Here is a 13198-nt window from a genome sequence, read left to right as displayed (position 1 = left end):
AAGTTTTTATCGAGTTTTTTTTTTTGTTTTTTAATAAGAGAACTCTTAAAAAGATCCTCCTTCAACAATAAGTCAGATTTTTCAAGTTTTAAGTCTTGATTTTTACACCTATTGGGGCTTCTCAAAAAATTTCTACTTTTGAAAGTTTTCTCACCCTTAATTTAGGAAGTCTGAACATGTGTTTTCTATTTTTTAACAATAAATCAGATTTTTCAAATTTTAGGTTTTTGTTTTTACACCTATCGGGGCTTCTCAAAAATTTCTTCTTTCGAAAGTTTTCGCACCCTTAATTTAAGAAGTCCGAACATATGTTTTCTATTTTTTAAGATATTTTACAAATGACTTTTAACCATAAAGGAGCTTATTTGAGTTCATCTACTTTGAAAAATTAGTTTGAGGCAATACTCTTAAATTGGAAAGTCACATTTTTCCTACCAAAACTCAAGATCTTTTTAATAGATTATCAACATGGAATTAGATCGAGACATAATCTTATGCTAAATTAAACTCATTAACTAATAATTATATGTATATTTCTATGTTTGTTTATGAAAAGTCTTCCAGCTTCATTTGAATTAGATTATACTAATTTGTCTTTGTCTTCATTATCACTTCATTGAAGGATACATAAATAAGAATACTGTAATGTTATTTGTATATAATATTTTGATATTATATTTTATATTTATTAAATTATAAATATTTTTCAAGTAATTAACAACACTTTTTCATGAAACTATCAACGCTTATAATTTTTGAAAAATAGTTGATAATTTTGAAGAAATGTCATAAATTTCTTGAAAAAATACTTATAATTATGTGAATGTCAAAACGTGAAAACGTTGTATACAAATAACATTACCGATAAAAAATATTCTTCTACTCTAGTGCTTGTAGTTGTAGAAGTTGATATGAAACAAAAATCTTGTCTTTTATGAAAGATTCTACATGTGTGTGTGTGGTTTCTTGCTATATATCTCAACCATGACATTCTTATCCTAATTTTGCGACCACTTAAATGGGACAATTTGTGTCTTTTTTTTGTGAAAATTATAATTATTCTTTTATATATGTGGACTATGATCTAGTCAAATAAACTCAATAGGAAACCTAAAACAAAATCTTAAGAAAAATTCAAAGGGAGACTCTAATGGAAAAAATACTTAGGGCAAAAGAATCTGTCTAATGAAATACGTATTGACCTAATCATGAAGCCCATAAATGACATGTCCAAAATCTAAAGATAAAGTCTCACATAGAAAGATCCCAAGAGGTCTTCTTAGCCGAGGGGTCTCCAAAAGAGTCTCAATACTCCTGCAAAAGGAGATATGGGAGATTCATAAGGTTTTTCAAAAGTGTCTCTCACGACATATTCCCAAAATCAAAAACTCAAATAGATATTTTTGAAAATCTCTCCAGAAATCATGCAAATAAAAAACTTTATCTATAAAAATTTAAATCCTAATCGATCTCAGAATGAATACCAAGAATGGTTATTCACAATCCCCAAGCTCCACCATAAATAGGCAAATCCACAAAAATAAGTCACTTGCTACCTACAAAAAAGTAAGCTTCCACCATAAATAGGTAAATCCACAAAAATAAGTCACTTGCTACCTACAAAAAAGTTTTACTAACTTTTCTAAATACGAAGATCTGACTTGAATATCAAAATATTTTCGTGAGGAATGTCATGTGCTCTTTGATCATTTTCTTTTTTTGCAAAATCTCAAAGGCTTAAAGATGATTTCTTAACATTTAAATTCTATTATTATATTTAGGTAACAACACATCCTAACTCCACAATATGCAAGAAAACACCTAATGTGACAATTAATTAAGTGCAGGTTGGTGGAAATGGATGATGTTTAAAGCTGAGATAAAATGGGATTAGCCCCAATTCCATGCTTGGAAAGTGCAGGTTTCTTTTTGCCTCATTGGAGGATTATTGGATTAGTGACTTGTCAATCATGTGGTCACTTAATTACCATTGCTTGCTTGCTTTGAGACATATACTGTTATTTAGATATTAAGTGTGACACTCTCATTAATACTCTTTATTAAACTTGATATATTTATATTAATATAACACACAATACAATAAATCAATAAATGGGTATCATCAAAAATATCAAATTTGAGTATAAAAATAGTATGTCCAATAAATATACTTAATGGTTCTTTTTAATGATTTTAATTTTTGTCTAAATTTTATTTTAAAAAATATAAAAATTAGGTTGCAACTATCAATTAAATAAAAAAAGAAAAACAAAGAAAGTGGAGAGACAAGCAGTAGATGGCCCACTAAAGATTGATGATGATTTTGATTTTTTGAAGTTGATTTTGAGAGTGGGGCTTGAAAGATACATATATATATTTATATGCTCCATCAATTGGTTCTTAAGACCACTTTATATGGCCACTGTTTTCACTTATTCAATGGCCACATATTAACAAAATTTTTAGAAATAGATGGGTTACATGAATTTTAGTTTTTTATCAATTTATTTAGAGTTTATAGTATATGATTCATAATAAAATGTGTCAATATTAGTAGGTCCGTAACTTTAAATTTGAATCTCATGAGTTTCAGTTACTTTCTCGTTATATTTCGTTATTCAAATACAAATTTTGGATAATAGAGCTTTAGAGATTTATTTAATTATAAATTTAAAAGAAAATAATTTTTAATTTTCGACACGTTCAATTATTGATTACGAAATCAAAACTATTTTTTCTTATCTTAAAATTAAGCTAAAAAATATATTCCAAATGGGTATATAAGAGATTTTTTCAATTATTATTATATGAAAATATTAATAATAATACTATTATTGTTATAAAAAAAATCATACAATCTATATAATATTTATGATATTTCTAATATTATACTTGTAATGATAATAAATTAGGTTGATAATATTATAAAACTAATAATACCAATAATAATATTAACATTACAATGTTAATGGTAACACTTCACCATAATGATTATATTTTTTTTATTTTTTTTAAACTTTACAAATTTTATAATATTAATATTGCATGTTGTTAATATTTTTACTATTCATTAATAGTTAATTTAATTAACATGTAACGCAGACTCTTTGTTGCATGTATCTAACAGTTTAGGATACTGTAAAGTTGTGGATTTGATTCTACCTTCATGTCGAACTGTACAATCGCTTGTTGTGTCTATCCGGTAAGCCAAGTTTCGAGTTTCAACTCATAGTCAAATATGTTTGTATATATGGATAGAAATTAAGATAGACCGTGAAATTTACAGAGCGTGAAACAATCCAAATTAAAGATTGTCAATGATCATAAACTCTTCAAATTTTTCACAAAATTAGGTTATAATATCACGATATTAATATAATAATATTATATCATCATTACGTCTTCTTTGTTTTTTTCTTTATGGGAAAAGACCCTTTAAAATGGATAAGATTGGGGAAATCTTGTTGGCCATATAGATGGGAGGAAGAGACTAGCACTAGTAAGGGCCCTCGTGTGTCACATGTACCCCAACACTTGAAAGTGCCTAATGCATTATATTGTGGGTTGTAAAGAGATCATGTAATAAAAATTGAAAATAGATGAATAATTTTGCCATGAATGCACATGTTAAACGCATGTATTTATAAAAATAAAATTATAATTTTATTTTTTATTTACTTTTAATATATACAGATTGAGTTAAAAGAATCAACATCTTAGAAAAATAATAAACATTATTTGTTCGATATCATATTAAGCAGTTATCTACCACTTGTTTGTGGATCATCCTACACGTTCGATGAATTGGCTCAATATATATCTAAAAAGTAATAACTATAGGTTTTCACTAATAGCGAAAAAGAAAATTCTTAATATAATATAGAAAATTTTGTGATTTTAAGGTCTGTTCAATTGTGGAAATATTTTTTAATTTTCAACTATTCAATAAGAAATTAGAATTAAAAAATATTTTTTAAAATTGATTTTTTTTTTTTTTTAGATAAGAATTTCATTGCAAAAAAACTAAAAAATGTCTGTCTTCAACTTAAAGTTAAAGTATACTCCGAGCCCCACAATGAAAACGAAAAAAGAATAAGACTAACGTCGCAAACAAAGAATATTCCTTCGAACAAAATAAAGAATAAAAACTATATACAGTTATATACAAGAGTCAGATGAAATCTTTAAAAAATGTCCATCAAAATGTGAACTCCTCAAGCATTTAAAGACTTTAACACAAATGTCGACAAAACTAAACATTTTATGAGCCATTATAAATGTGCACATTAATATATATTTACATTAATATGACACAAAATACGAAGCATCAATTCAGAGTGTCGCTATAAATATCAAAATTGAGTCTCTAAATAACAATTCCGATGAATGCATATATATATATATATAAATATAAGAGTAATATATTATATTGATACTGATATATCAGTTGACTCATCCCAGTGCTTATGGACACATGCTACATTACAAAGTTAGGTTGGTCTGGAAGTAGTAAATGCATCTCTCTATTCAATTACCTTTGGGGTCTCCTTCAGTAATAATGTATGTGGCTTAAAAATAATCAATAAATTAAATTATACAGTGAAAGGCATGCCTTTTTTCAAGTGATATATTTATATATATGATTCCATGCTTTAATTATTAAACCTCAGACAGGTGTCACCTTTGCATGGACCTGCTCTCACTATATATGAATATGAATGAATGCCCCTTGCTCTTCATATAAGGCCACCCCCCCTCCCCTCTTCTCTCTCTCACACACACTATATATGAATATGAATGAATGCCCCTTACTCTTCATATAAGGGCACCTCTCTCTCTCTCTCTCTCTCTCTCTCTCTCTCTGAGTTCCTCCTAAGGTTGAAGGGAAAGTCCTTGTACGTACACACACACACACACACATACACATATATATATATATGTAGATATCAGCTCGAGATTCAAAGAAAGATTTACAATCTCAGAGGACTTGGGGAAGAGATTAAGCCCAAAGAACTGTAAGTACACTTAGTTAATTAGTTGCTTGTGCATTATATTAGTATGAAACCCTTTGCTTTTAACTCTTCCATGGTGGCTTCATTATAAGTTTGCTGTCTTAGAGAGAGTGAAGAGCTTAATTAATATCAGTGTGCTGCCAAATTAAAAGTGATCTTAATTGACATTAATTTAAAGGGGACAAAAAGCAGAGGGGTTACTGTTTGGGGCCTGGAATCTGTCCATGAATGAATGCCAAGAAGAAAGGGGGCAAAGTTTGAAAGCTTTGAGCTGCACTTTCCATGTTCTTCCTGAAAGAGAAACAGAAGCATATTCCTCAGTATATATATATATATAAGCTTTATGTGACATATAATTATAAACAGCCCAAAAATAAATATTCTGTGGGCCAATACTAATGGAGAAGCACATTCTTTCTTTTCTTTTCTTTTCTTTTTTGAAAAAAAAGGGGATTAAATTGGCCCCTTGATTAAATTTAGTTCTCGGAACTTTTTCCCAACTCAAATTTATCTCCAAACTGTTGGAAATGGTTCACTTTTCCCTTTCTTTCTTCTTATTCTTATTCTTCTTCTTTTCTTTCCGTATAAATCCATCTATAAAAATATATTTAATTCCTTGACGTGTTTAAATGATTAAATTAGTGATTTTACATAGTTCAAGAGCATATTTGAAACTACAAAAAATTTAAAATTTTACAAGAAAAAAAATATAAAAGTTCAAGGTCAAAGTTTAGGAGCACATTAAAACTATGAAAAGTTTAAAGTTCTACGAGAAAAAAAATATAAAAAGTTCAAAAACATAAATTTGTTTTTGACCATTTATAAATTTATGCTACTAAAAATTAAAAAGTTAATCACTAGTTGTCGAAATGATTTATTTTGCCCCTAAAATGCTGGCTTTGCTTCACTTTATATGTAATTTTCTTTCTGTCTTCAGAAAAATAGAAGGGTTAAATTGGCCTCATAACCATTTTATTTTGGTTGATTTAGTTTCCCATTACCCCTAAACTGTTGGAAATGATTCACTTACCCTTCTAATGCTAGTTTTTGATCCACTCTTTACCCTTAAAATGTTAGTTTCTCATCTTTTTTTTTAACTTAAACCCATTCATGAATGAAACCATTCAAAAAGTTCATACCCCGAATGGGCTAACAATCAAAAAATTCAATCATTTTTTGTCGAGATGGTTTATTTAATGTCCCTAAATGCTAGCTTTGGTTCACCTTATCCACGAAATGTTAGTTTTTTTTTTTTTACTCAAATTATTCATTGAATTAAACTATTCAAAAAATTTAAAGGCTAAACTAATGAAAATCAAAATGTTCAAGAGCCCAGTTATTCTTTTTTTCTTCTCTTTTTTCTCCCTTTTGAATAGTAACAAGGATAAAGAAATTTGGTTCGAATCGGACCATGTATTTCAAGCACCATTCGGCTCTTACATTATCACGATTCGAATCAAAATTATCTTGTACAAAGATTTAAAGAGACTAATATGCAAAGAGCCTAATAAATTTTTTATTTATACAAAGTGATGCTTTCCAAGAAAAATAAAAAAAACCAAATTGTTGTCCTTTAAAAGTTAAAAAAAAATTAACAAAATCTGATTGAAAAAAGAAAAAGATCCAAAATGTGATTCCATGACTCATGAGGCACATGCATGCATTATGACCCTCTCTCTATGAAATTTCCTCAGAAGGAAAAGGAAATTTACTTTGATATGAGACTATTGCATGCTATTCATCAGCATTAAATTAGAGAAAAATAGAAATAAAAAAAAAGATGAGAGAAATTATCGAGATTCTCGTAATGGTCAAATTTGTCATTTCAGCCCGCACCCACTTCATAAGAATTCTTTGGATTTACATATGTATCTCTGTGTGTGTGTGTGTCGATTTCTGCAATATTAGTTGAAGAAGAATAGGTTTCTGAGAGTACTATGTATCAGTTCTTACATTTTCTCTAAGAAACCTCTTGATTCTCGAAGGTTGGCATTTCTTGAGCTACAGTACAATTTGTATCCTTTATTCTATTTTCTTCAAGAAAAATGATTTTAGGTTTAGACTCAGACTGAAAATATTATCATGTGTGTTGTAAAAGACAAGAGTCAAATGAGAAAATCACTTTCTTCGATTTATATGATTCAGTTTGAGTTGAAATTTGAATATTATCGTCTTTTATTCAAATTTGTGTCTTAGATGTTCCCAAGAAAGTTTGGGAAAATAATTTATATCTATCAAAGTTACTTTCGAGAGATGGGCCTTGACAATAACGATAAAATTGTTTTTTCCTGACCTAAAAGTTAAGGGATTTTAATTGTGACAACAATATTTTTTATGTATAGTAATGATAAATTTACATAAATTAAGAATTTTAATTGTTCATTGTCTCTCTGACCATGGACAGGTCCAAGAAAGTTTGGGGGAATATATCAAACCTTAATCCTCTTATGGTCAATATCAAACCACTCTCACTCATAAACTTTAAAGTAATGATTTAGGTCTAAATTCATTGGCTCAAGGGCTCAAACGACCAAAATACAAAGGGATTTGGTCTTTTGAACCCCTCAACCAATGAATTGAAAATATCATGATACATATGGATCAATTCAGTGCTTCACTGCATTTATCAGCTTAACTAAGAGCTCTGCCATAACATGTCTTTCTTCATTATTGCATCCTTCTCCCAGGCCATTGGCTTTCCCTGGAAATCAAGATGGTTGCTTTTGGCAAGAAGCTTAAGGAAGCCCAAATTCAAGAATGGCAAGGGTATGTGCCCGACATTGATCAACTTTTGTGCATTATTTTCTGCTCAATCTCTTTGAATCCGTACAAGAGGAATGGAAATTTTTACTGAGTTCAGAATACTCAACATGCTACAATGGGGCAAAACCATTCATTAGCAATGACTAATGAATCGTTATGTAGTAATTCACCCTGAATTTACCACTGAGACTCGTTAATCTCGTCGCAGTTATGTAAGAGCTGGTGTTAATGAGTTCCTTAATATGGTTCCAATTGGTCTGCTAGATATTACATCAACTACAAGCTAATGAAGAAGAAAGTAAAGCAATATGCTCAACAAATCGAGATTGGAGGCCAAGATGATGTTTATATTCTCAAGGACTTCTCAAGAATGCTGGACAACCAGGTGCTACAAACTCTACAACTAACTAGAAATCGCGTTCTGTTTCATCGCGATATCCATTCTAGATATTCTTCCAATCTCACCTTGTGATAAGAGTTCAAGACTTGTTTCATTCAGGGAGTAATACAGCTCGTTAGTGAGCTTGTATGTCCTATGTGTACTCATAAATACCGATGTTTCAGCCTTTCATCAAGTGAAAAGATGACTATTAGTTTGTCTTATTGATTTCAGATTGAAAAGATTGTTTTGTTCTTCTTGGAACAACAAGGGCTGATGGCAAGCAAGTTATCAGGTCTTTAGGAAGAGCGTGATGCCCTTTTGCAGCATGTCGGTATCCCAAGAACATCTGAATTACAAGATGCGTACAGAGAGGTTGGCCGGGATCTCCTGAGGCTTCTCTTTTTCATCGAAATGAATGCTATTGGTCTTCGTAAGATTCTGAAGAAATTCGACAAACGCTGTGGATACAAGTTCACTGACTACTATGTCAAAACTCGTGCAAATCATCCCTACTCCCAACTGAGACAGGTTTTCAGGCACGTGGTAATGCATCGAATTCTGGCTCGAAATGTTTACTTTCTTCTAATCTTTCGAGAAGTTTCTTAGCCTGATCTAATTTCTAACCGCGTAGTCTTGTGTCTTCTATGAATCAATTCAATGCCTTCAACTACTAATTGAACAAGTTAACATTATAGGGTATTGCGGCTGTTGTAGGAACTATATCTCGCAATCTTGCAGATCTTCAAGATCATCAGGGTAGCCATGCATCGATCTATGATCACCCCTCTCTTTCTGTACCGGTTTGTACTAATGCCACTTATAAATTCATCCCTCACTATGAGATCATCTCTACTTCAAGAACATGACTTACTTCCTATTCTTCTGAATCGATCTTTTTATCTGTTAGATTAACTGTTATCGCTTGCAGGACCCTATCATTGACACTATAAAAGCTGCAGTTGACCGACTAACAAACTCAACAAATTTCCTCGAATATCTAGGAAGGCATGCTCTTATTGTGCCAGACGATCTGCAGACTCCATCTCAGGACAATCTTCTTGAGGAGAAATACCATTTTATGTCACTCCTCCTGAACCTGGTAAACACATTTTTGTACATGGTTAACACATACATTATCGTCCCAACAGCAGACAACTACTCGCTGAGCCTGGGAGCTGCTGCGACTGTTTGTGGTGTCGTGATTGGATCGATGGCAGTTGCGCAGGTGTTTTCGTCAGTATACTTCAGTGCATGGTCTAACAAATCGTACCTGAGACCCCTTGTATTTAGCAGCATTGTGCTTTTTGTGGGGAATGCCCTCTACGCCCTGGCTTATGATATGAACTCGATATACGTTCTTCTGATTGGTCGCGTATTTTGTGGGTACGTGCGATCACATTCTCATGCTCCTTTTCACTTCTAAAGGATCAGCTTAAGATTTATGTGCTATCAATGCTGCTAGTACTTAGTCATGTTTAAGATTTTGTATTGGAAAGATTGTCATAGTGAAGAGTTCATATTCTTCTCTGCCTAGACATAAGATTCTATAAACGTGTTTATCGATTTTGCAGGTTAGGTTCTGCCAGAGCGGTTAACAGACGCTATATCAGCGACTGTGTGCCTCATAAGATGCGAATGAAAGCATCTGCAGGTTTCGTCAGCGCCAGTGCGCTTGGAATGGCATGTGGTCCTGTTCTCGCGTGCTTACTCCAAACTCGATTTACGCTGTTCAACATTACGTTCAATGAAGACACTTTACCAGGATGGCTTATGGCTCTGGCATGGCTTGTCTACCTTCTGTGGTTGTGGATCTCATTCAGGGAGCCTCCTCTAGAGGAGGCTAAAGATAATAACATTGCATCACATGAAGCCAACACTGGTATGTCAACTAAAATCTTAAATGACTTTTGTGAAGCAAAACCATGTCTTGCTTCGTATATAGGATATTAGGATACAATTTCGCTTCATAGTTAATTGCCTGCCAGTATCTTGTAGTTATTGGGTTTTCTCAACAGGATTTTCGCATGATCAAGGCCTGATCAATGCATGATATAGTGATGGAATCTCGGATCTAAACACAATTTACTTCAAGGACATGGATACTTGAGTCAAATTTCCATATATTAGTCCAACTTAATTACAGATTTTACAATTGTTTACTGTCAAGAATGCTGATTTTAAGCTTCTAAAGCATTCCCCATATCAGGACAAGTAGAAACTGGCTTATTAGAGGACAGTATTTCCAGTCCATTGCTTGTAAGGTCAGAAGAGAAGCAAGAAGAAGAAGACAGGGAAGAAGAATGCGACTGCAAAGAAGAGTCACCCAAGGAGAATCAAAAACCAATCACTTCGATCAAATCTGCGTTCAGTTTGCTTACACCATCTGTTAAGGTATCCTAGAATTGACATTTTTAGTTTTATTCAGCTTAGAGAGATATAAGGGTCATTCTCATTCTAGCTTTAACAGTTATCAACTCATCCTAGAATCAAATGTCTCTGTGACACCACTGTGATTCACTGGAAAACTTGAAAAGATTTTATCTTAATTGTAACCTGTTCTTTGGCCTTAAAAGATGGAAAAAGATCGGAATATACTTTAACTGTATCCTAGAATCATATGTTTTTGGCCTTAAATACAGGAAAATGGTTTTACATTTGCAGCACAGCCTGACAACAATTTGTCTAGATTTGCAGAAACCTTCTCGGTTACTGTATCAAATTCTCTTACATTGAAGTATACTGTTGAACTTCTTGATCTCACTTCAGTTGGGAAAATTTGATCAGGTTCAGCTATTCGTGTATTTTATGCTCAAGTATGCGATGGAGATTGTACTTGCAGAATCAAGTGTTGTCACCGCGTATTACTTCATTTGGTCGACCACTAATGTGGCTGTTTTTCTCGCGTTTCTTGGGCTGACCGTCCTACCAATAAATATTTTAGTTGGAAGCTACCTCAGCAACATGTTTGAGGAAAGGTAAACCTTCAACACTGGAAAAGCTTTTGTTGGCATTTTCTGTTTTCTGTTTCCTGTTTCCTAATCAGATGAAGGATAAAGAGATTAAGTGATTATTGCCTTTTAAGCAGAAGTTGCTTGAACCAGTCACTCAATATTTTGTTGTTCAGTCATCTTGTTAGTAGGATAAAGGCTTGATATTTTCATCGTTGTATTTGATTTCAGGCAAGTATTACTGGCATCAGAAATTATGGTTTGTTTAGGGATAATCCTGAGCTTCCATGTAATTATACCATACTCTGTGCCGCAATATGTCTGCTCGGCCCTCATAACGTTTGTATCAGCCGAAGTTCTTGAAGGTAATCGGTGTTCTCTTTCTTATTCTGACTTGGAAAAGCAAAAGAATGATCATAAGGTGCCAGCAACCATGAAAGTTTACTAATAGTTGCTTCAATCCAACACTCATAAAGAAGAAAAAACATTATACTTCTAACTACTCCCTGTTTTGTGTTTGCATCATCTTACTGACACAGGTGTGAACCTTGCACTCCTATCGCGTGTCATGTCATCACGACTCTCACGAGGGACATATAACGGTGGGCTGCTTTCAACAGAAGCGGGTACTCTAGCACGAGTAATTGCCGATGGGACAATAACATTGGCAGGTTACTGGGGTATGAGCAGGCTCTTAAATGTCACCCTCATTCCTTGCCTCTTCATCTGCATCTCCTCTATTGCTGCCACCTGCTTAACTTACAATTCTCTCTACTGACTACCTCTCAATTGTACACCCCTCCTAATTTATCTAAAACTAGCTTTGAATAGTCTCTTGTATACTCTAATGTTCGATACAGTGGCTTGTTAGTACAGTATTTTTATGTCTATTTATAACACGAAGTTGAGTAGGCATATATGTGCGTGAACATCTTATGACTTGAAGGGGGGATTAGCATGTAGTCCAATTGTGATTTTGAGTGTTAACTATTAACAGTGATAACAGTGACATTACGGTTCGATTAAAACATGTGATGTTATTGCCAACGATTGCACAGATAGTAGAATACTGAATCAATCAGTTCAAACTTGTCTGAATTTGGAGGCAAAATATGGAAATTCTATGGTGGGAAGATGGGCTTCATAATGGAAATTTCAGAGGGGGCAGTGAAGAACAGAGTGTTCAATCCTCCGTTCAATGGGCTCACCAATTTGCATGCCTTTGTTTTGCTTTGATTCTCAAGCTTTTGCCTTTTACTTTTACATTTATATTTTCGGCTACGGTTTGTCTCATTTTCTTGATTGTTGGCCCATTTGAGTTTTGGTTTTAGTGATTTTTTGAGGATCTTTGATGTGAACCAAGGGATTTCAGAGTTCACTCTGACGAATTTGTGGGCGTTTGACCAGAACTTAAGGCAGTAACCAGTTCATGATCTTGGGTTTCTTTAGCGGAGCTGAAGGCTCCCTGTTTTGCGAGAGTCAAGGGGGCCTGATGATAAATTAAATAACTGATCTAAAAGGTCAGCTCGGACTTCCCATCGCCTGTCACTTGAAAAGGCCTTCTTTTAACAATTAAGGAGTTAAACTGTCTCATTTTTCTTAGATATTTATGAACTCTTGCATCTCAAAAACAGATTGTTTCTTGAGTTATTTCTAAAGTTATATAATGCAAGTTTGACTTTGAAACCCATAACTTGAAATTAAGTATGGCAATTCCAACCAAAATCGTGGGAAATCAAATCGAAACTGAACCGGTCAATGCGGTTAAAAATCGTTTGACTGGATAATAGTTTGGTTCAGAGAAAAACCAAACACTGTTTCAATGGGTATGGTTTGCTTACAATTTTCATTAAAATCAAACCAAAACCCGAACCAAAACCGAACCGTTATGTGGGTAACCGAACCGAACCAAACCGAATCGAATATATAAATATATATATAATATATATATAATATATATTAGATATTAGAGGGGCGGCTACGAAACCCAGCGCCAAACCCAGCCCACTTGCAAACCCTTCTCTTCTCATTCCTCTCTCGACCTCGCTCTCGCTCTCTCTTACCCTCATTGCCTCTAGCTCTCTGCCTCCTCT

General features: G+C 33.1%; 1 protein-coding gene across 4 annotated transcripts; it reads left to right on the top strand.

Annotated features, from left to right (window-relative positions):
• Positions 1–4738: 4738 nt before the first annotated feature.
• On the top strand, positions 4739–12034 carry LOC127786718 (SPX domain-containing membrane protein At4g22990-like). 4 transcript variants are annotated; one of them, XM_052314334.1, is made up of 11 exons: positions 4739–5015; positions 7700–7778; positions 8040–8700; positions 8853–8957; positions 9086–9256; positions 9383–9540; positions 9729–10036; positions 10349–10548; positions 10942–11132; positions 11337–11470; positions 11645–12034. In XM_052314334.1, the coding sequence occupies exons 3-11, from the start codon at positions 8569–8571 to the stop codon at positions 11881–11883; spliced, it is 1638 nt and encodes a 545-aa protein (XP_052170294.1). In that variant the 5' UTR covers positions 4739–5015; positions 7700–7778; positions 8040–8568; the 3' UTR covers positions 11884–12034. The 4 variants fall into 4 exon arrangements, with proteins under 4 accessions (XP_052170294.1, XP_052170292.1, XP_052170290.1 ...); XM_052314330.1 differs by having other exon boundaries at positions 4740–5015; positions 8040–8160; positions 8389–8700; positions 9086–9540; XM_052314332.1 differs by having other exon boundaries at positions 8872–8913; positions 9086–9540.
• The last annotated feature ends 1164 nt before the right edge of the window (positions 12035–13198 follow it).

Source organism: Diospyros lotus, chromosome 12, assembly GCF_014633365.1.
Source record: "Diospyros lotus cultivar Yz01 chromosome 12, ASM1463336v1, whole genome shotgun sequence".
In the NCBI taxonomy this organism is placed as follows: domain Eukaryota; kingdom Viridiplantae; phylum Streptophyta; class Magnoliopsida; order Ericales; family Ebenaceae; genus Diospyros; species Diospyros lotus.
The sequence above is the reverse complement of the archived record's forward strand: the minus strand, read 5'-3'. Positions and strand labels throughout refer to the sequence as shown.

Coding starts and splice junctions, on each gene's coding strand:
- LOC127786718 (XM_052314330.1), top strand. CDS start 8,569: ATGAATGCTATTGGTCTTCGTAAGATTCTGAAGAAATTCGACAAACGC. Junction 9,541..9,728: donor ATTGGTCGCGTATTTTGTGG/GTACGTGCGATC, acceptor TCGATTTTGCAG/GTTAGGTTCTGCCAGAGCGG. Junction 10,037..10,348: donor ATCACATGAAGCCAACACTG/GTATGTCAACTA, acceptor AAGCTTCTAAAG/CATTCCCCATATCAGGACAA.